Raw genomic sequence first — 24,840 nt, forward strand, 5'->3', positions numbered from 1 at the left:
CCTGTATATATTAATATCTAACTGACTCATCACAACAGTCATTTAAAAGGGTTGTTTGGCTTTCATTTTACCCGTTAATCTATCACATTACTGTCATCTTTCCAGTTACAGTTTTAGTAATTACCCCTATTTAGACGGTTTATGGGTACATATTTTTGGGCCTAATTGGTCATTTTATCTACGTATTGCAACCAATAGAACAAGCATATTCCAAGTGGAAACAAAGTTTGTTAATGAGTGGCTGAAGATGGATAGCACGTCTCAAGTAAAATAATAAAACTTTGCATCTAAAAATAGCCTTAAGGAGAAAGTAAATAATCTTAAAGTCGAGTTTAGAGTTTGTATTTTCCGACCAGCATCAAATGTATAACAATTTTGCTTTGGCAATGGAAATCTTTAAAATTTAAATTACTATACTTTGGTTAAGTTTTTCCTTTATTTCTCTTTATTTTAGAACAGGTGGTTTTGATGTTTTTTGTCTATTTTCTCAATAACTCTGCATTTCAAAACTATAAGCTTTTCAATTTAAACCACATAAACGGTGATGTTGATTAGCTAAAATTCTCCTATATACAAGTCGTAAACAATTTTAGAAAATGATTTCAATGCAGTTTTAGTAAAAAAATTACAAAAAGAAATCCATCCAACGAACTTCTATACAAACGCACCCAAATACCCAGAATCTCTGAAAGACTGCTACAAATACAGGATAAATGGAAAAACAATCCTGAAAACTGGACCATCCTTCTTGTACCCTACTTGAAAAATGTTTGTTTATAAGAACAATAGTTTATTTTAGTAAATATTTTCTTTTTAATTTGAGTTTTTTTTGTATTACATGGGCAGAAAGACCAATAGGTCGATAACCTATTTCTGGAATTTCTAGAAATAAAGTTGATTTATATGTGTATCAAAAATATTATATATTTATATAACAAAAATAACAAACCGTTTTGGAATAACAGAATTAATCTTAAGGACTGAGTTGAATCCGGCACTGACTTCAAGAACGAGTGAAAATGATTCAGTACAATTGTATACTACAACTTAAAAGTACCATAAAATCTTGAAACATTTCTCAAATAATCAGTTACTAATTATTGATTTAAAGCGAGTACAGAAAAAACTAATTCCTTAATAACTAGTCAATAATTCAGTACTTTTGCAAAAAGTTTTGTTTGGCTTAAAGCCTGATAGTAAGTTAGAACGAAGAGAATAATCTATCCACCCAAGTAATTTTGCTAAAAAACTTAACAGTAACACTTTAAAGCAGTTTTTGCGCAGTTAGTACACACATTTTGGCCTAGAAATAATTAAAAGGAATTATGGCAATGACAGAATATATTAACAGTCAAAATTAAAATAACTCTTAATGGTTCAAAATTATCGGTTTTGCTAGGAAGAATGGGGTGTCTAACAGCTCTAAGATGCGACAAACAAAAGTCACTATGCCCAAAACGTGACTTTGATTTGAAGGAAAAACCGAATTGTGGACAACCCACTACAGAACCAATTTAGATTGTTGGTGTAAAAATACAGGAGCGGCCTTAGAGGTCGATCGATTTGTTTCCCTAGCGTGACCCGTGGTAATAACGCCAACTTTGGTGGAAACTTAACCCTTATGTATGCTTTTTTTTACCTTTTTTTCAGTAGAAAATAACGCAATGTTAGACAGTGTTTAGGAAAAGCAGATAAGCGTCAATTATTGTACGTGAAACTGCTGCCAAACTCCCATTAAAATGGGACGCACTTCAGAAAGTAGAAGAGCAATTAAACTCCAAGCAAATTAAACATTTTGGCATCATTGTACCTACTTGAGACAGTCACTTTATTTCAGTTACTCAGACTTACTAAGATGCTAAATTGATTGGGATTGTTGGATCATTTAACACACAGGCCGGAATCTGTAAAAAAAACCACGTACCTCTTCACCCTTGGCGTTATGATATCGGATCCATTTCTGAAGTCTAGGTCGCCAGTATTCGATCATGTAAGCTTCTGCATATTCGATGCCCTGACCATTACCAAAACGACCCTGAGTTTCGGTCGCCGTGATCATATGAACCGTCTTCAGGTCGATTTGGATCCATTCCTCTGGTTCGGCAGTGGCCTGTTTCAACGGGCACCAGGCACCACCAAATTTGTCTGTCCTCACCCTACAAAATAAATAATTCCGTCAGAGAGTTCCAGAATAAACAAATTTTAAAAACTCCTACTAAACACAGTGAAAATTGTTCTTAAATTCAGATATTGACTTAGTTAATTAATTTTTAAACGCTTTTCTAGTAATTTTAAGACGTGGAAAGAAAATTGGATGAGAAACATTAAATGTCAAGTTTCATTGGTAGAATGCTCACGTGACTATGACGTTTTCTGACTTGTGGCCAATGAGTGTATTTTTATTTCTCTGATTACTAGTTGGAGATTCTCTTTGTGAAGCAACCTAGTGAGTAACTGGTTGTGTACTTTGAAAACTAATAAAAAGTAGAATTTAGTCCAGTTTCCATAATTTTGTCTGATTTTCAACACTTTCGGTTTCAAAATCCACTTGCAAGTTAAATATTAGCCTGAAACTCAATGAAAATTTTTAAAATTCAGTTTTAAAACTTCAAGTTTGATGATTGGCTTGAAAACTTTATTTACTAGTGTAATTTACATGAAAACATAGCAGCACAGTAGTTTTGAATTTTAATTTTAGTTTAGACCAGTCAAAAACGTTACTGACTAATCTCTTGTACAAAAAAAACTTGATTTCCCTTTGGACCCTTTGCAGCTGATTCGTTAATAATTATTTTCGTTATTATTGAGGGAAAATTATTAAAATATTAATTGGAACGTTCGCCTAATTAACTTAACAGTAATATGTTGTTGTATAATTTATGCGTCCAATATTCGGCCTTTTGTCGTAACGAGGTATTTGTCCGATTGTTGTTATCGGGTTCCAAATTAGATTAATTAAAATTTGTTTTCCTGTTGTTGTTTTGGGAAGGGAGGGAAGTACGCCTTTGGGGTAATTAAATCAACTAAACTCAGTAGCGTCACTTTTAAAAACATAGATTTTACATGTTTAATGTACTATTGCTACTATTTGCAGCAAGCAGATTCACTTGGTTCCTGTTTAGTTTAATGAAACATGCATCAACAATCCTTAATTTTGGCAGTTTATCAGATTTATTAGACTATACAAACATACAACCAAATTGATTTATCCGAAATTAATCGAGGTTCAGCTTGTTGTGCAAGCGCTTGAACTGCACATAAATAACGTTCGAAAGCCACAAATAATCACATTTTGGTAAACTAAATAAATTGTTTATAGCAATAAAAATTGGAATCTTCCTAGTAGGTAAACAAATTTTATCCTGTTTTTAGGTTATGATGTAGTTGTTTAAAAAAATATAACGTATCATCTAGGTACATAACTGCAGTGTATTCCAAACTTAGTGAAAAATAATGTAACAGCAATTTTTATGACAAAAAAAACAAGAAATCCATATACAGCGTGGAAACTTTCAAGGTGACTCATAATTAGGATCTTGGAAATTAATGGACACGCAGCAGCAGAAGAAGAAGAAACCCTTTTATAAAAAATAAAAAAAACCATATGCACCCATAAGAAAAACAAAAGTGGCGCTGCCTAGAATCTAGACACATTTTCTTCTAATTATTTAACGAACTCTGTAATAATTGCCATTTCCAAGATCTTAAAGATGGATCACCTTAAAAGTTCCCACCCTGTATAATCTTCAAAAAGTCTGGATAAGAGGGTAGCAAAAGTTTCTTCAGCCTTTTAGAACAAAAGAAGAAAACTATCTGTAGAAGACTGACAAAACCGTAAAATCAGAACTAAAAATTATAGTTAAACCAAAAATGAAGCTAAAATGATGAAATTAAAGTTGTGAAAAGGTATTCTAAAGAAGCAGTAGAAGCTGATATTTATGATGTGGACAAGATCTTAATTAAGATTTTTTAAAATTTGGTTTTTCTACTATTTTACTCGTTTCTCTTGAAACTTGACCCTTGAATACAAATTAAAGTTATTTGTAAAGGAAGTAAAGTAGAGCACAAACAAGCTCGTAAATTCGGACGCGATTTACGGTCGTTATTGACGTTTGGCCGGCGTCTAACTGACCATCAGTCTTAGTTTAGAGCTCTATTTAGTATTTCTGGCACGACTTTCATGTTTTTTTAGGACGATTACCAGCAGACCCTTAGGAAATACGTCTCAGAGCCGTAGGGCTCTCCAGAACTAACTTCCTGGCAAATTTGCGAGCAGGGTCAACTGAAACCTCCTTTATATTTCATTAGCATAAATCTGGCCCTAGGCCAGGATAGACTGTTCGCAATTTACGTTGGAGTGGTTCAGTTCTAAAGATGATGAGGGAGCCAAAAACTACAATTTAATGAAGAGCGAGCGCCATCAAGTAACGTTTGTTGTTAATTAGGAACGGTTTAGCTTGGGAACAATAAAGCAGGAGCTGAGCTATTTAAACTCCGTAACGGAGCGTGACAGTGACTGATGGGCATCTACAAACAGATGTAATATGAAATCTTAAAGAGCGCCACCTCGTTTTTGTTTCCCTGTCTAGTTACTGTTGTAACAAGGAAAGTGAAATTGGTTAGTGGGTGCTGTTCCCGGGTTTGTGCCTCATTCCACAATCGATCCGTGAGTTTTATAGAAATTTTATTCGGTTTACGGAGTCGTTTTCTCTTTAGTAACTCGGCTATTTTTCAAAATAGGATGGAAATGTATAGAGCCGTTTTTAGGAATAAGGGATTTATATCGTTCCCCTTTTACGAGTAATGGAAATTATTTCTAAAGCTCTCCGTACAACCTGTGGCTCGTGCGATCCATAGGACTTAGAAAAAGCGAAATCCCCGCACTGAGTAACTCTGGCACTCTATCCAGTTTTTAGTTTAAGCTCCCGATGTTTGTTCAGCAATTTACGGCTCTGTTTTCGCACTGGGGGTCTTTGTTTTTAGTTTAAATCGAATGCAAATTTTACGTTTCCCCCAAATGTTTTTCGGGGCCCTTTTAGAGAGTCGGTCCGATAAGACGTATTAAAGGAAACCTTTAGGCTTCTAGAGTAAAAGATCGTGAAAAAAACAGGAGTTGTATTTTGTTAAAAGGTAAAGCAATTTCGATAAAGATTTGTTTACTTTCATTAAAAATAATTACCCTTCCTATTCATATAATTTCCTCAAACACTTTTTAAAAAAGTTGCCAGATTTCACAAAATTTTTCAATGAAGTGATTGTTTTAGTTTAATAGCTTCAGGGAGTTGTATTTGACAGATATTATGACAGACTGAAATATATCCACAACAGACAGTTACAATTGTCAAAAAACACTTCTGTAGTACGAATTATTTTAGCAATTTAAATATGATTCAATAATGAGTTTATTAATTACACTCCATCGTTTAGCTTGATCAACTAGTTAATTCTCTGGAATTTCTATCAGGATTTTATTAATCTCAGTCAATGTTGGGTCAGATTTTTTCAAAAATACGCATAGCGTAAAATTTAGTCGTTTGTCAACGTTTTTCGCAGTCATAGAACAAAAAGGAAGCCGGCAATTGCAGCAGATGTCCTCCGCTCTCACCGGATTCGAGGTCCCACTACCTTCTAGGAATAACTTACGAGCTGCTATTCTTCAACAATCTTAAGTGACAAAGCAAATATTAATCAATAGGCTTACGACGGCGTCCGTAATTACCGACGGACACTGAAAGTTAATTTGTTTGCTACTTGGCAATATAATGCCTCGGCCCGAAAATGGTAAATGCTCGTTACATAGAAACACCTGTGCCTGTATACCGCTACCGAACAGATGCACCTTCGCAGTTGTTCAATCCCCCTCGTTTTGCTTATTTGAAGCAAAAATTGAAATTAAAATCCTTAAAGTGGATCAATAAAACGCGCCCCCGCGACTTTATCTCGATTATTTAGAAAGTGCCCTAATGATCCGTGAAACGGAGACGAGACTCACTCCACCTAGTTAACTTGAGAAAAATGGGAAGCTATCAAGATGATTCCCGTTTTAGAGTTTTTTAACGTTCCACCCTCTCCCAGGGGGGTGAGGGGATGAAATTGATGGCGTCCCGATTTTTATTAATTCAGTTTCGCTGCCGTAAAATATCGAGCAAGGTGAGAATAAAGTGATATTTAAAAACCCCTAAAATTATCTTCTAAACAGTCTTACCGTCCGTGCTGGGGCCCCACGTTGCCGCTGTCGAATGACGAGGAGGCGCTGATGTCGTTATCTGTGATGGCGCCATTTTCCATTCCTAACGGTGCTATACATTGCGCTGCAAAAAAGTTAATAAAAATAATTGTGAGAAAAATGACATAAATATTCTAAGAATGGGAATAACACCAAATTTAAAAGAAAAACTATGACTTCTATTTGTTAAAGAAAATTCTCGATAATTTATCGTTTTCTGTAAATTATTCATGGAGAAAATTACCTTGAATCATCTCTAATTATGTAGTAAAAGTAATTATTCACAAAACTAGTTTTACTTCAATAACATCTACGGTTGGGTATTGTGGTAATGAACAACAAATCTATAACAAAGGATAAAACTTTCCATGACGAATTTTCCTCATTTCGACCGATTTAAGCCCCACAATATGCAGTTATTTAAATCGTTAAACGGCCCTAAAAGTGCCCCAGTATTTAATCGTAAAAACAACAATATTCCGCATAATTAAACCGCACAATATCCTCTATGCCATTGTCGAGGGAGAATCGATCCGCGGTAGACATAAAGTACACATAATGCCCGGCCCCATTGACACACGGATTTCCGATTTGCCGTCAATATTACTGACGCCATAATCTTCCGAAATTGGTTATTAATCGCCCGAGGGTTGAATTTCCGGACATACGTTTAATAACCCGCCCACAGGGTTTAGAGTTGGTTGACTAAAAGTGTACTTACACGGGTCCACTGCTCCGACCTGTCCAGCGCAGAGTACAGCCAAAGTGAACGTCCATCGTAGCGGCATAATTTGTCCGCCAAGGTCACATTTCCCACTGAAAATAGAAGAAAAACCATCAGTAGTTTGGGATTTTACGGTCGGTTTTACAAGATGGCAATAACGAGAGCGCAAAAAACGGTTTTAATAGTCGATAAACGTTTAAAACGACCTCGTAAATTTTGATTTAATGTTACGGATGTGGTTGTGTGCCACTCCTGATGTTTAGCAAATGTTTTTCACGGAAAAAAATATTGTCCAGCCACTACGGTTTGTAATACCTTAACAGTCAAACTGTCTTGAATGCATTACAAAAGCAAACATATGCAGGAAACTTTTGCAAGAGTGCTGGGACGTCTTGAACTAAGGAATCGATCAGAAACTAATAATAAACCACTTTCTGAGTCTGAGACTATTTACAAAAGCTTCTGTAATCGCCGATCTTCCCTCAGATAATCCCTTTGCAACTGTGAACAGCTGGAAACCACAGGGTTCTGATTTCTTCTTGGTTTGCTGCTTTAAAAGGATCTGCCAATCGAAAAATTAACTTCCCAGGAACATCGCCTACTGGCAACCAGCTAGGTTAATGGTTCCCTGCAACAATATTGTAATATAACCGACAAAATAGCTGATTTGATATTTTTGATCATTCGTCACTTTCGATGTTTTCATATTTTTGGAAGGACACCAATTCCTCGAAGATGACACAGCCTGTTGAGTTTGCAAATCGATCAAAGTTCCTGTTCTTGGAGTGATCTCTTGAAGTCCACCATTTGTATGCTTTGGTTCTAAGCTCAATTCCTAATTGATGTTGTGGTCTTTCAGCATCCTGCATTTGTTGCTTATTTGGTTGGATGAACAGTTGTAAGATAATGATCATGTAGAATAATTCCAGTTTTGTAATTTTATTAACATTCTTGCTTTGCCCGAATCCGATATCTCCCAAAAAGCAAATGTTTTTTTTTTAATTTTTGGTCGATTCTTCAAAAACGTCTCTGGCATATGCTTGTTCTTGTAGGGCATTCACGTTTTATTGTTAGAGTAGATTTTAACACTCTCTTAGTTTGTTTCAGTTACTTCCCATTTTGAGATAACTTCCATATTCTCGTACAACATTGTTTAGTGAAGCTAAATGGTTATGGATTTGAATTAAATGGACGAATGATCCGATGATATTGTTGATAACTAGAAAATTGCAAATTTTAGGTATAAATGAGCTAAGCGAGACTCCAAGACGTTATCGTAGAGTAACAATGCTAAAGTGAAACTGGGTAGGACACTTAGCAAGAACACAAGATGATCGATATACAAGACGAATTATGGAATTGAGTCTCAGAAACTGAGGACATCCACCAATCAGATGGATCGAAGATGTGAAAAGAATCTGATACAATGGGTCCAGAATAGACAATATTAGAAAAAACTGATGGAGGCCTATGTCCAGCAGTGGACGGGATTGGCTGAATGATGAAGATGATGAAGCTGAAGTAACGTCTTCTCATGTCTCATCAGCTACATAATCTGCGTAAATCCACTAACATTTTCAAGAAAGGGAATAAGCGCATTCCGCGCAAAGTCTTTTATTAAAGATATCGAGAACAAGATTAATTACAAATGAAATTATTACCTACACAGGACCGTTACCTACACAGACATGGTTAATAAGAAATCAACACTATATTGCAAGATACTTGTGCACTCTTTCTTCCATTAAAACAAGGACATTTTATTTGCAAAACTATTTCTCAGAACTGATAATATACGAAGATAGACGGTAGAGCTGCATCGTGCAATTTCATTCCAATAAATCATCCCGGGCACTGAAATGCTAAACGTAAATCGCAACAATACGAATCAAAGGGACCTCGCCAAGGGCGACAATAGAGCGGCCCGCGCTGCAAACAATGAAATCGACATTTAGGAATATTAATCATCGAATTATTGTTTCCGCACTAATGGAAATTCGCTAAGTGGAAAACGCGTTCCAATTTAGGGGTAATAACCGACCAAGTGCGCACCAAAGTCCATAAAAACGGTCTCTTCTTCTTCCTAGCGCGCTTCGGCAAAAAAGGCTAGTAATAAGACCCGTAAATGCAAAACGTGTACGAATCGTAATGGATCTTCTAGATACGGCTACTCCTAATAAGGAAAAAATGTTTTTCAATTGTGAATGACCTTATTATGAGGTTGGCGGCAAGTAAAAGCCTGTCAACATGGTAAAAGGCTCTGTCTTGTATAGTGATCATCAGAGTCTTTTAAGACTTTAATATTACTAAAAGTGTTTAGTCGATATTATGGAAATACGTTACATTTTCCTGTTGTATTATTAATAACAAATAAAATATGTACACTAGAAATGATCCATTAAAAAGAAATGTTCTGGAATTTGAATTCGAATCCAGACTGGAAGCTTTAGATTATGAAATATCAAACGCGAGAAATATGAATTCTCGCGCTCCTCTTTTTCCAGCTCCCCGTTCGGAATTCAAATTAAACTAATCTGAGAAAGTGAGCCCTTTTTGCCTTTCGGAAATACCTACGCGAGCCCTGAAAGCAAATCTCCATTTACATATTTCGAGAGAGATCCAATTTATACTCAGAAAAATAAAACACAAATTCAGCAATAACAGCGGTAGAAACAACGGCACAAACATCCAGGAAAATTTTAAGTGGTAAATTAAGCGCGACCAACAAACCAATAAGGGGACGAACGTTACAAGATTGACACAGGAACCTCGTTACGGTTTCCCTATACATTCGCGTAATCCTATTTAAAGCGATTGCCGTTCTTATTCCTAACCCCCCCCCCCAATGGTTTCGTTAAATATTAATGAAAGTCTTTGGTCTGGATCGATTACAGGCTTACAAAACGAAAGTAATTTGAAAAGGAAAATCCAGTTTGAGAGTATAGCCAACGTAGGAATACCTGTAGATCATTGATTTAGGGGTATTAAACTATGAGTTTGTAAGGTAATTGCAACGTTTCATAATCTTTAAAGAAATAGAGGAAGTTGTAATAATTGTCATGTTTGTTCCAACGAGATAAAATGATACAGAGAAGAACAAGTGCCATAATCTATGAAATGATATGAGCTTGTATATTCGAGTTGATTTGGAATAAATGATCACAGGTAAGTTCTCCAGGCAGAAGACATTGTCAATTGTCACAAACTCTTTTTTGTTTTCTTGTCGATTAGGCCAGTGATCAGTTTTTAGCTCTAGGCATTTGATAGGAATGCCTTGGTCAAACCGATGAAGCAGACATATCCTGGTGTATTAAATTCGATTGATTTCTTTTGGTTGTTTGATAATGAATATGGTGTGGATCTGTTTCGTCTGAAGCCTTGCATCACGATGAACTGTCATAATTGTATAGCCACATTAATGAACCATAATCTGGTTGATTTCTGAGACACTCAAAGTGTAAAAATAAAAACTTTCTGAAGGTATGCTTATAGTATAGTCAAAACTAAATGAAGACCTGTTCAATTCAAATAAAAGTAAATATCTTCTATGAAAAAGAAAATGACGTTATTTCAAAAACACAACACACAGTTAAATGACTCCCATAAACTAGCATATTGCTAAGTTTTCCAATTTGTCTTAGTCATAACTTGCTATTGATCCCATCAAAGTTCTTGCTTCTCGTCAGATATTGGAATGCAGTTAGTTGCCAAATCTTTCTGTTTTATAACTAACCATCAAAGTGGCGCACATCCAAATATATTTCTCTTTCTCTCATTAGTATTGGAAAACACGTGTGACAGGGGGGGCCTGAAAATTACCATAAATCTAAAGGAAAACTGTCGTCACGGTGGCACTCCCTTAGGCTGAAAACATCAAAATTCGTAGCCCGGTAACTTTATTTTCTTGTCGGGCGAAACGGCACGTCCACGAACGGCACTCGGTAAGTAAAATCTCTTTAGCTGTTTCCGCCACTCGGAAAAGGGAAAATAAGCGGTAAAGGGCAAAGAGTTAAGTGGGTTTGCTCCTCCCTTGAAGGGCCCCACCTTGGTGAGAATACGTGACTCCGCTACAAATTGCACCCCACCCGACAAACTGTAATTTATTAATATTTTCCAAATAGGGCAAAACTCGGTGTTAATGCTACCTAATGGGACCGCGATATGTCGTCCCACTAGACCTCAAAGGGATATCCGACAGTTTAAGGACGACGATGTAAACACAACCTAATAACATTCATTGTTTAGTTATGAAGTTTTCTATTATAAGTCTATATTAAAATTGTTTTGTTAGCAACTTTAAATTATTATATAAATCATTAACTCGAGTGCTCTCCAAGGCGGCTATTGTTCAAGTTAAGTGCCATAAGGCCTTGAATTCCTTTGCAACAATACTGCTATTGACTGGAAATATCGGCGATAGACGAGAAGTGACCCATTTTTATCGAACCATTGTTAGAACTTTTCGTTAAAAGCCATAAATTACAGCCAAAAACTATTCTCACGCTGCTGCAATAAGAAATAATCTCGCGCAATGGTTAGAGTGTTTCATGCAAGCGATTTTCTGATTACGGTTAGAGCCCATTAAAGAAAGTTTTTACGAGAGAGAAAAAAGTGGCACAGGGCCACGTCAAGCCTTTTCGGTTTAAATTGGCCGATGTCGGTTTTTCTACAAGCGATAGGGGGGAAGCACCGAAATAAATAGCTCGGCCATAATTAATTTCCCGGGGAAAGTTTGCCCGGATTAAAAAAGTAAATAAAGTCAATTTAAAAAGTTTCTTTCCCTCCCTCGGTTTGCCGGTTGGGAGTTGATAAACTCACTTTAATTGAGTACGGATAAGAGAAAAGTACTTTACCTAATCCTGCGGTAATCAATAGTGTATACACCTTTCTGTTTAGGTTATAAGCAGAAGAGAATCAACTCTGGAGCAACAAGAGTTTACGCACAAAATTTATATTGATGCTATATTCGATTTTCACTTAGAACTTAAAGAAGAAGATTTTGGATACGTGATATCACTCACCATCAATCACTACACATCAAATTATGAAAGAGATTCTGCATTTGAAATATTTCTGGTGAGTCATATTGGTTGGATAATCTTCAGAGTGAATATTCTTGATACTGGCAGATATCGCTTGCTGTCAAAAATGGAGTTGGTAGCTTTCATCCCAAGTAAATTCTAAATTACTCTAAAACAACGCCTCTAAACCATACCATACAATTAGCTTAGAAAAACGTGATGGTTGACACAGAAGAAAAGACGTAAATGTACCAGCTCCTTCCACATCATTGTTCATCATACTTTTGTGAAATTTTTGATGTCTAGCTCCTAGAACAAGGTTTTGGAGACCAACTGGACGTCTTGTATCTGGTTTTTCTGTTATTGGAACAATTTAGATTGGACTCATCTGTTCTACATCCCTACCATCAGCTTAACTCTTCTGCTCATTGGTCTGACAACGTCCTGCTTTCTTAGTTCTTTCAGGATTTCTGCCTATATGGTTCAATACATTTATAAATGGCTATATTTATGATCTTCTGCATAACACTGACACCAAAAATTAGCACGCCTATAACTATGCTGGTAATCAACTTTTAAAGTGTTAATGGGGTGCAAACTTGAAAAACGCCAAGCTAAATTACTGGTCATTATTATAACTACCTGTTCGCGAGACTTGTCCCAGTCCTACGCAAAATGACGTGCGTAACCGCCTCGTTTCGCTACAACAAGGCCGGTTTTCAGCTGAAACGGTGCAGGCAATAAATCCCAGCTTCCTGGTTTGGATTAGTTACGTTATTGCTACAAGTGGTCAATTGGTCATACCAAATCAACACACCACTCTCTAAACTAAAGCGTAGCAAATTGAGAAGGCATAGCTTCAAGGAACATTCTTGCGATTGGTTCTGTACGTGTGATTGTTGCCATATGCTAATCAGAGCTATAATCAAGTTATATAATTGAAATATGACGTTAGGTGGGAAAAAATTAGTAGGAAAGTATGTTTCCTATACTTATGTTGTGCAATGAGTTTTGTCTACCTTCATCATCTTTCTTTTAATGCTAAGTTTCAAATATGTGGAATGGATTTTTGACTAAGTAGTACAGATCATGATCCAAACAAAAGTTAATATTCTTTAAATCGCCGAGAAAATCCAGTTCTCTCTTAACCTTCTTCTGCGTTAGAGAGCTTTTGCTAGAACCTTGTTAATTGTTACACGATAAAGGCATAATAAACTGATTCGAGTGGTTGAGGGTGGTAAAACGCTCTTTAATAAGATGCATAGTAAATAAAAGATACTACAAAAACATGACAGTTCTCTACGACTTTACCACATTCACTGAATATCAGCAAGATCTTGGTGTGGTGGCCAGAAATTCAGCAATTATATTGGACCACATTTCGGAAGGAAAGAAAGGTATGAGTGGATAGGGTGCTATAACTGTCAGGTGGGACAGATCAGTCAGAAAGTTGCTTGAATCAACGAGAAGAAAATTGTAGGATAGAAAAACGAATGAGTAGGAAATAGGGTTTACTTAAGTGAAGAAAAGGGTTCAACCCCTGGAAAGGTATGTGAATAAAAATGTTTAATGAGATAATGGCAATAGAAATCGAATAGGTGAGATGAAAGCAGAAGAATGAATGAAGTTGTTGATACCTGCCACACAAAGAAACCTAGATTAGTGTATAAGAACGGGATATGTGAATGTGAGAGGGATGATAGAGATAAGAAGGAACACATGAATGAGAAAGAAATACGATGGAAGGATGAGTTTGAGCAGAGAAGGGAAAGTAGTAAGATGATGGAGAGAAGGAGTGATTAGGCTGGGAGGGAGGAAGTCCATGAGGCCACAGGTGGAATATTTGGTCTAGAATGTTCCGGAAAGGTATTTTAGCCACAACAAGAAAGCTGCGAAGCTGAAATTTTGGAATTTAACGACGTCAAAACTTCTACATTTTACTAAATGAAATCGGGTTTACTTTTAATTAGTTAGTTAGATACAAAGGCTGCCTAGAATTGCAAAAAATAATAGTTTTTTTTGGTTGGAATGAAAAATTAGTAGAAGATAGATTAACTAGGACGTCACAGACTTACAAATATCCCTGCATTACAATAAGCAACGTCTCACGTAATATATTCTGTATATAACAATAAATAGATAAAAGTAAAAAAAGCCAAACCGATCATAAATAAAAGATACGACAAATGTAGACACAGTACAAAGTTTTCTAAAAGGGTGGGGAAAAGGGTGAAAGGATTCCCGATGGCGTTTAGAGTGTGTTTGCCCTCTACGAGCGAAAAACGCCATCCAGATAGTATATAGATAGAGAACTACCGTCCATGAATAATACAACAGACTCGAAGAAACTGGAAAGTTGAATTTTTCAGTTGCTGAAATATTGAACGGCTTCCGAAGTGTCCGTACCCTTTTACGGACCTTTGTCACACCCCCGTTACCAGAACCGGGTCAAAGTTGAATATTTCAACGGTAGTAAATCGCGACGCGGACGATACATATTTAATAGCGTAGCGGCGTATCAGGCGCGCGCGAGTAACGAGCTAATGAAAGAAGCCGAGTAGCGTATAAATCGCAATCAAAGACCACCCGGCTGGAAATGACATCGATAAACTGGGCAGATCGAGATTGATCGGGGACGTTTTTCATATAACTCGGTTGTAGGTACACGGGCGGATTAGTAAAGGCCTCGGGCGCCACGGTTCGAAGAGGAAATCAATCAAACTTTAATTGCGCTGCTCCAGCAACGACTTCTTCCTCTTTAAACAATTAACTGGCCTGTGAAGGATGCATTATTCAAAACCCGAAAAGGGAAATGACGTCCATACCGCAGTAAACTTGTACCGATCGTAAAAATGTCCCCCCAAGGTTTACTGACTAAACATTGTCTAAAGAGGTTAAGCATCTTTTTTATAGTTATTATTTGCGAAACTAGAATCATAATTTGTCAACAAAATTGTGGGATAATTGTCGGTTTTATTAGTGGGTTTATGAGTCGTTTGAACAGTGTCCGACAAACGGGCGTGAATAATGTTTTTACAAAGTACCAGTTTGGCGACAGGTTTTATCGGTTTGGTACGGATTTCGTGATTTTTCCGTAAACAAAGTGACGTATATTCAGTATAAGGCAAAGCCAAAAAAGTTAAATGTGTATGACTAATCCTGCAAAGGAAGTTTACTAGGAAAGGTGTTGTTCTTGCTGCTGACTTGATAATTTCTTTATTATTTATGCTAAACTTTGCTAACCTTAGCCAAAAGATTAGTTTTATCAATGTTTCTGTTACTTTTGTGTTTTTGGGTGTTCTATATTCTTAAGTTTAAAGAAGAAAGTTCCACAAAAGACTTTATTGTCAATGATTATCAATAACTTTTACGAAACGAAATTCTACTAAATGTTACTAATAAGTTGCGTTACTTTGAAGATTCTGACATTAAAATCTTCAACAAAAATTTGTTCCATAAGTCGTCCTCCCCCGGTTGTGAAACTTGTTATATACTTTTTCAGTTTATTGAATAGGAAATTTAATAAGGATTTTAAAAATGTCCTTAAAACAGTCATTTTCCTACTCCAAATTATTCTCTAAAACCACGTGATCACTAGTCACTAATGTCAGAATGTCGCTAATGTCACTAATGTCGTCTGTCACTAGTCACTAATGTCAGAATTGTCAAAATTTTAATATATAATTTTTTATTTGCAAGAATAATTACATTCTAACACACTTTTCGAAACAAGACGATTTTCTGAGATTTAACAGATATTTTGACAATTGTCACTTCATAGTCTAGCTAAATAGTCTTCTAAAATCACGTGACAACTGTCACTAACGTCAAAACTGTCAAACCATGCTCAAAAGTGGCAAAAATCAGGGTTTAGAAACGTTTTCTTGCAGTGTTTGATATAAAAACGTGTTTCTAAGATTTATGACAGTTATTTTGCCAATTGTCACGTGACTGTCCTACTAAATAGTGCCCTACAATCACGTGATAACTGTCATTAACGTCAAAAATGTCAAAACATGCTCAAAAGTTGCAAAAATCAGGATTTAAAAACGTTTTCTTTCAGTATTGGATATAAAACGTGTTTTTAAGATTTATGACAATTATTTTGACAATTATCACGTGACGTCTAGCTAAATAGTCTTCTGAAATCACGTGACAACTGTCACTAACATCAAAACTGTGAAACCATGCTCAAAAGTTGCAAAAATCAGGGTTTAGAAACGTTTTCTTGCAGTGTTTGATATAAAACGTGTTTCTAAGATTTATGACAGTTATTTTGCCAATTGTCACGTGACCTTCCTACTAAATAGTGCCCTACAATCACGTGACAACTGTCACTAACGTCAAAACTGTCAAACCATGCTCAAAAGTTGCAGAAATCAGGATTTAAAAGCGTTTTCTTTCAGTTTTGTATTTGTATCCTGCTCTAACAAAGGTTATTGAAACAGTACAATACACTAATTCTGCACATTGCCAATGGAAAACATTTTAAACTATCCCGTTGGGTTAGAATTGTTAAAACATTATGTGGCATAGTGAATTTTAATTATCATCATATTTGCACTGAGGAAAACCAGCAACCTTTCATTGTTACTATTAATTTTATGATTTTTGAAAAATTTTTCATGAATTTACTGTTAGACAGCTAGTTGACTGGATTAGTGTGCCAACCCCGTTTGCTTCTGCTTGTTTCGACTGTCTTTTGTAATTTCTGTAAGAAATCTGTTGCATAGATTTAACTCATATAGAACTGAATATTGTTACAACATTCTGTACCAATTTATAGACAGAAATTTACACTTTTTGAATGCCAATTTATGTTTTTTTTTACTACTAAACCAGATGGTGTTTACCCAGTTCATTAATACGAAGTCTTACTACACTCATTATTTATTACACTGTTAATGTTCATTACAATTACAAGACATCAATATAACCATTGACAATTTAAAGACCTTAAAGTGGCGCTCGATAATAATACATTACGAGTATAATGTGATGATTTCTAATACTAATCGTCCAAAGCGTTAAAAGCTAATACCAGCTTCAATCTCGACAATAGCACACACCCAAATTGAACAACTCCAAATAAAGTCAGAATAATTACTTAACAGTTATGTACGGCCTGGTAGCCTAACTAATTAATGAATTAACTAGCCTCCGGTGTAGCAATTGATCATCACCACAATTAAGTCGGTTTTGCAACTGAATCACCTAAATTTTCATGATCTTCATTAGCCGGGGTCTGATTAATAGGCGGCAGTAGCCGTATATGGAATACCAAATTTCTAATATCCGACTTAATGATTTTTTATTCAATCAAATACCCCATTATTAGCGGCAAATAGCCTGGAGGGCCCCATTGTTGCCGGTTGAAACGGGGCCCTTATATGGCAAAGAGGACGGGTCGATGCCGGGCCCGCCATTATGTTGCAAAACTACCACTGTAGGATTGTGTGAGTGCGTGCGTTTGGTCGATATTAGCGCCTGGAAAATTACCGGAGAAACAACTTTTAGGAGGGTTATTAAAATTTTGGCCCGCATCGAGAACCTCCTTATCGTTTTCTGTCCCCTCACGTTCCAGATGGTTCTGCCAGCTTCGCGAAATCCTGACCCGGACACGGCGCAAACATAAAGATAAGTTGAAGACCAAGGGCAAAACGTAAAGATAAGCACGGAATAGTGATTCGGTCGATTAACAGCGGGGGTTAGTTTGCCGGTTACACAGTTACGTCAGATAAAACGGGAGAGTTTGCCGCCCCTTAATGGAAGCGAAATCGTTTAGGGTATTAGGCACGCAATTAGGACAGTTTGGTTGTTGTCGTCAAGGTGCTTATTTAAAGTTCAATGTTGGCTAGGAAAATTGTTAAAGATGATAAGTTTGTTAAAATATACTCATATTATACTACACCATTTCCAAATGTAGTTCAGAAAAGACCAAGTGAGATTCAGAGAAGGTCAAGCGTAATTTAGAATAAGGAACTGCAATTCAGAAAAGTAAAATTCAAGGCACTCAAGACTTTGTCTTCTTCTTCTTCTTTTTCATGTGTATTGCCCGGTTTTCCGCACGTTGGCGATTCATCGTCATCATCATTATCAATCAGTCATCTGCATCCACTGCTGGACATAGGCCTCCCCTAGTTGAGTTTATTCTTTTCTCTTTTGGCGATTATCTCCTGCCAATCTGAAAACCTCACCAGCCTCATAAACCTGTATGTCCACTGTACGATGTTTCTCACTTACATTTGCCTCCCACCAACACACACAACACAAAGGTGGTATTTTGCTCCACGAAATACGTGGCCCAGATAGACAAGTTTGCTTCAGCTCTGACTCGTTGCAGGACTTCTTTAGTAAGTATTAGTGAAATTCGTTTAACCTTGTACAAAACTGTGCATTTGTACACGTTTAGGAATAGGTACTACATTGAAAAATAAAAGTATTGAATAGAATGACTAGGAGAGAAAATCCAATTTATATTAATTATGGAAGTTTTGACTTCAAACAAATTTGGTAAATATAAAGTCCCGGTTGAGTTGTCGCGAATAAAAAGGAAAGATCCCGCTTAAAACGCAAACAAAACCGTTTAGAGAATATTAAGGGCGCAATTAGAGCCTCGTAAAAAAAAACAACAAAACGAGCGGACAGAAAGGGAGTTTGGTTCGGTTTAAATAAGGCCGAGTACACACAATTAAGGTCCGAACGGTTTTTAAGTGCTTTGTTCGCGGAAGTGTAAACTTTCCCCAAGCCCACCCCCTTGATTTACTCGCATTGTCTGGCAAAAACTTTTGCCATCCAATCCGCCGTGGAATTTCAAATTTGCTCCCGTTTACGCGCGGTCGCCGGCTTCATAATTACGCCGTTCCCGAATGGTTGGAATTCCTGTAGCCGAAGCCCAAACTCGATGTTGACTAGTGCCCGATTAAGATTTTTAAGGTGAGAGCAAGAGGGAGAAGAAAAAAATAATTAAAAATTTCAATTCTCTTGCGACCTGAAACAAAAACTCATTTTATTTTTCTTTGCCTACTTTCAATCCCTTCGTCCCGTTAATCGAACTTCAAATATAATATAATTCCAACTTTTCTGAACGATTAGGTTCAGTGGGCCAGAGAGGGCAGCGAGGCTGTTAAAATGCCTTTAGCGAAAAGAGGAGTCACTTAAAAGTTGTAGTCAGAGAAAAAGTGAAACTGGAATCAAATGAAGTTTACTTGCACAGTTTTAGCAAGAAGTCTGTTACATGTGAGGAACCTGATGTTGCAAGGTGACAAAGTTTGGAGCAATGCTAGGCAGAGTGAGGCAGAATTCTTCCAGGATAGTTAAACAGATGTTGTTAATCCTGGAAATACTTTCAAATCAATTATGCCAACTAACAGGGATATCAAAATCCTGAAAAACCAATAAATCTGTTCCATGAAGTCTGAAGGGACTATACATTCAGCAACATACTAAATGATAACTTGTACCTTAGAACGAATAACGAATCGAGATTTTAATGCTAAAGTGAAATGCTTTATGCTCTCCAAATTGATGCTAGATTCAGATGCTAGAAATGATCTCACCGAGATTCTGTTGACACTTTTGCTAAAATTTAATTAATTCATCTTTTTCTTCAAAACGACAAAGATCGGACTTATGATATTAATATAAATGCCGAAGATAAGAAAAACACAGCAGTTACAGATGAAGAATTAATGGAAATAAACCACAAAAATAATTAGAAAAGTTGCCTTCACGGTGCTACGCGGATGACGCAGTAATTATATCAGAAAACAAAGATGAGTTGCAGAGACTACTTCATCAATTCTACCTCACAGCGAAACGCTACAATATAACGATTGCGATAAACAAGACAAAATGAACCTAGAAGATGCAAGCATAGCTGTTAACGACAAAATAGTAGAACAGGTGATGTCCTTCAGATACTTGACGAGACAGAGACGGCGAGAGTGAAATCAACACATCAACAGAATGGAAGACAATAGAATTGCTAAAATTGCGAGAGACGGAAAACCACACTCTAGAAAACCACCAAAGAGGTGGAGGGCTGGAGGAAATAGCTGGATGTCGACGTCGCAAGGAACTCCTTAAAGCTGGAAAAACAGGCTGAAAGTCTATTTCAAGAAGAAGAAGAGAAGAGAAGAGAAGAAGAAGAAGCCTTCATGAAGCTTAGATGCCATTCTAACAAAACGAATAGCAAGGACCAACGATGAAAAAAAAAAGAGAAAAGCTTGAATAATGTTACAGTGATGCTTTTAAAGAAGGCATTTTGCTAGAATGTGTTAAAGATCCTCATCGTCTTCATTTTAGGATGTCTACTTGTTATTAAGGTTTTGAGAAAGATTTGTCACAAGATGATAACAAAATGACTTTAGTCAAAACTTGCACAATAGAAAGGGATAAGCACTCATGCCATAGGTGCAACTTAAAAACAACACAGTGAATGTATTTTACAGTAACCAATGTATAGAAGTAATCTGAAACGATCTGAACTGGAGCGAGTTGAACAAATTCTCACGTCACAGACTCAAAGGGGATTGATTGGTATTTTAGGGCCTACAGTAATACTCGACAAAACAACATGGAAACTGGACAAACACGATTTAATAATGACGATCATTGGGCCGTATCGACTGCGTGCGAGTGACAGCCCGAACAATAACGTAACAATAACATTAGCATGAAACGAATTAATTTAAGTTCGGAACTCGATTGCGGCGTGGGCTGGCGTTTTGACAAGGCCTAATTGACTTTTACGTTTTGGCTTGTTTCGTTTCGAATCGGAACAATATATACCGGCGTTTGCCTTATATTGGATTCAAGAATATTAATCATTTTAACATGACAGACAAGAAATGAGTAGCATTAAAACCACAACAGATAACAGGGAAAATTATATAGATTCTTCTTATCAGTTCAAAGACAAGTGAGGACGTGTGCCAAATCCCGAAAACATTAAAAGCAAGTTTGCCAATATCGTTTGAAAGCCGAGAAGGTGACAAATCCACTAACGTCGAATCTGCACACTTTCGCCGAGTAAGGGTGAAAAAAAAAGGAGGTGAAGACGTCCGGAACGAAGTGACAACGACGATGACAAGACGAGATTACGTGCTGGACGGCTCATTCGCGCCCCCAAGAAAAATAAAAGCTCCGAAACTCGATCTAAAGGCAATATTGGCTCGGTTTACACACGACGTCTCAATTGTCGAAGACGATGACCGGACCGACGTGCTCAGTCACCTTTTGAATCAAGACACAATAACTCGTTCATTTGATGACAATGAAAACATGACAGTGGACAACGTCATGTGTTAGTATGTTCAGAACAGAAATTGTTATTTGATTAATAGAAACAAAGGCAAAACAGACTTAAATAAAACCATATCTCTTCTTCTTCTTGAAATAGGCTTTCAGCCTGTTTTTCCAGCTTTAAGGAGTTCCTTGCAACGTCGACATCCAGCTATCACTCCACCTCTTTGGTGGTCTGCCTGGCGATATTCTAGAGTGTAGTTTTCCGTCTCTCGCAATTTTAGCAATTCTATTATCTTCCATTCTGTTGAAGTGTTGATTCCACTCTCACCATCTCTGTCTCGTCAATCTTGTATGTCGCAGATTTGTCTTATTCCTTGGTTGGGCATTCTAACGAGTGTTATTCTTACCCCAATCCAAATATTGTGTTTTGCTAGGAAAAAAACTTTAGAAGTGATCAGATGCTAACCTAAGCTTCTAGTTAACGCCTGCATTTAGTTGTGCCGGTTGAACAAAGAGTTTTCTATTTCTAAGACATCAAAATTTATACACTTCTTCTCTAGAAGAAGAGAAACGTGAATTTTGGTCTGAATAAAATAAGATCACCAGATAACTGTAGTCTGTGATATAAACTATCTGTTTATAATCAAACTTCATCAAGGTCCAAAGTGTCTGAACATGCAAAGAAATACTGGAAAGAAAGTTGGAAAAAAACTTTTTGAGAGCCACCATTTATTGTATGTGACTAAACAAAAAATTATTTTGGTCCAGATAGTGATGATGTTTCATCGAGATCAAAACATTCTGTCTCTACTACATATATCAACAGGAAGTAAAAAAGCTAGAGGAACTTAAGTGAAATTTGGATGAATTTCTATGAAACTGAAAAAATAAAAAATAATGAATTATTCCAAAAAATATCTACAGACGAATAGATTTGATTACATTTTCTACTGCATTCATCACTAGAACTGTAATCTTCAGTAATAAAATTCAATTTTTCTCAATCATAAGATGCTAGAAACTTACCACATTTGTGTGATTCACAATAAGGTATACAGAAAGCACTACTTCTTAAGCTTATCCTAAGCTAAACTACCAAGTAAAAACCTGCTAAAGCAACTCTAAGTGACACATAGTGTTGGAAGTTGGAATGGTTCACGTCATACAAGTATTGTATTTTTTATTACTGGCCTCAGTAATGCTATTGTTTTACTTACTACTATGTCGAAATGCGACTCATTGATTAAAATTTTTGTAGATAACAATGATTGCATTTTTTTACTGAATGTCAATATACGTTCATAAACAGTAACTACGCAGATTATGCAACATTTGGTTGATTTGATGAAAAAAATTCTATTGTTGAATGAACTATTCATTCCTGACACTTCATTTCATCTTTATTAATATATGAGCAAGTTGATGTTGTTAGTAACAATGTTATGGTTGATTCCTGTAGAATTGGTTGGCCTATGCTTTTCTTTTTGAAATTCAAAGTTAGTATGGCCATTCCAAAAGATTGAAAGTGAATATTTAAGCAAGCAAATTTCTTGCATAACCCATCTTTTCTGTAATTGATTAAAATATCCAGATTTCTGATTATTTAATATTAATAAATAACTTATTTAATAAACTTTGCACATCATGCTTATATAAATATTTAGAGCATGTTTATCTTTCGTTATGTGGAAACCAAACTGAGAAAATCCATATAATACCTATCTCATTGCCGATAAAGTTAATTCATGTGTACACTCCCTAATAGTCTCTTATAAATATAATGGATATTTGGATCCAATCCAAACCAATTTTAATTATAAACTGTCAAAAGCAAGATCCGTTATTGAGGGGGCAAGTTGGAACAATGGTTGTTTCAAAAATAGATTTCTATGTTCAATATTGTTAGGTAAAACATACTGGGAATTGTGGAAATATGCCATAATCATATGAGTTATTTTGTTAGACGATAAGGAAGAGAAGCCTTTTTCGTATGTATTAGAATCTCAAACAATAATACCAAGGGTACACAGTTGGTGATCGTGAGGGTTTTTACGTAGCTGCTTTCTTGCTTTGAAAAACTGATATCAACTGGTTAACAGAATTTAAGTTAAAATTGTGGTTGTTTGATGGACAAGAAGATCTTCCTTTATCTGTACTTTAAGAATACTTTTAATGTAAACCTGCTGTTCTCAAACTATATGAGGAAGCAGTTTACAGAATGTAAGTGCAGTGAATTGGAGATCACCACAGAGTCTGAATTTCTTCCTGTTTTTCTGAAGAGAAAAGTTGCAAAACTGAATTTTTGGCCCATTGATTTGTCTTGCTTAAATACAAAAAAGACATATTCTACAAGAAGATAAGTTGTATTTAGGTTTTGTCCACGTTGATTAGCATTTTGAACGTTGAAGAAAGTACAGCTTTGAAGGATAAATCAAAAAATTCTCAGTCAGAAGGTCAGTCTTGAGGTATCCCAATATGTTATTAGGTTTTGCTCCATTTTTTTTCAATTGTTCCATCTTTCCTGGTTCTGAGGAGTTATTTTTTTCTGTTCTTATGTGAATTCTTACCTGAAGAAATTTGTAGTTTGGAAAGGTTAATCAAGCCATGTCTTTCGATCAACTGCTTTTTTCGTTCGTCTTTTTGCGTGAGTGAAATTTCTATTTTCAGATACAGCTTCTTGTAAAGTCAATGAAACTGAAAAAGCAAACCTTTTAACATTGTACACAAGTGTTGTTACCACCACTAATGAAAGTCTAACCATGTCCATTATGCAATAATTATATTTTGTACTAATTTGAAAATTCTACGGTTTTATGTAGCTGAAAGCATAAGTAGTTTAATTAGCGGGTCGGTTTTTCTGGGGAAAAGAAATAAGTCAACAAAGCGGCGTTGTGCTAACGAACGTTCTCGTCATAACGAACGCGGGACGCGCTAATTGGAATCGCAAAAGGAACGAGACTGGCGCTGCCCATTTCGAAAACTGCATTAGATAATTGAGAAGAGGTAAAAACAAAGACGGTAATGTAATCGGTCTAAATGGGATAATTGGCACTTACTGCAAAACGGTAGCTTGTTCGAATTAGAGTATGGGCACAGAGGCGTGCACGAACTGGCGCAAACAAAACCGTAAATCTTTAATAGGTAGATTCCAAAACCAATAATAGAGACATTAATCAAGTAAACTTACCATTCAAATAATCGAAGAGCTCACATAGCCCGAACCTGAAACGTAAAAAGAAAAATTATTGCACCGTAAAATCTTGCCAAAATGTAATTATTCATTTCGCTTGGAATATCAGCAAACGAGATTCCGGATCGGGGGGATATGTAAATGTGGCCTAAAGAACAATAGTACCCCGAAAAGATTCGAGTCCCCATGCGGGACGTTAACAACATTCGTGATTGGCAACTTAAAGGCGAATTCACAATGTCCGACGACAGCGAATCATTGTTTAAGTTGTCCAATTCGAAAACAAGACCAGACAAAACAATTGGGTTCTGATAAAATAAGGGACGCTTGCAGATTTGTGGATTTTCATATAAGAGAACGGTTTGACAACTAGACAAGATTTAACATTAAATTTGGTGGACAACAAGGAATTGAAGGGTTGCCTAAACGC

At 36.3% G+C, this 24,840-nt stretch overlaps 1 protein-coding gene across 4 annotated transcripts in view; it reads right to left on the reverse strand.

The window, feature by feature from the left end:
• Positions 1-24,840, reverse strand: part of LOC145731891 (discoidin domain-containing receptor 2-like) — a 49,606-nt gene that overhangs the window by 10,058 nt on the left and 14,708 nt on the right. For 3 of the 4 annotated variants that reach the window (XR_014178909.1, XR_014178910.1, XM_081983883.1), the window contains exons 2-5: positions 24,408-24,442; positions 6,948-7,042; positions 6,206-6,311; positions 1,925-2,156 (exon numbers count right to left, since the gene is read on the reverse strand). Coding sequence is in view for 2 of the 4 variants with exons in the window: in XM_081983883.1 (XP_081840009.1) it covers positions 1,925-2,156; positions 6,206-6,311; positions 6,948-7,014 (405 nt within the window). In the remaining 2 variants the exon portion in view is untranslated. The remainder of the gene's footprint in view (positions 1-1,924; positions 2,157-6,205; positions 6,312-6,947; positions 7,043-24,407; positions 24,443-24,840) is intronic. The other variant, XM_081983884.1, reaches the window with a different exon arrangement.

This window comes from Ips typographus, linkage group LG7, assembly GCF_016097725.1.
Source record: "Ips typographus isolate SLU linkage group LG7, UJ_Ityp_2.0, whole genome shotgun sequence".
NCBI lineage: Eukaryota > Metazoa > Arthropoda > Insecta > Coleoptera > Curculionidae > Ips > Ips typographus.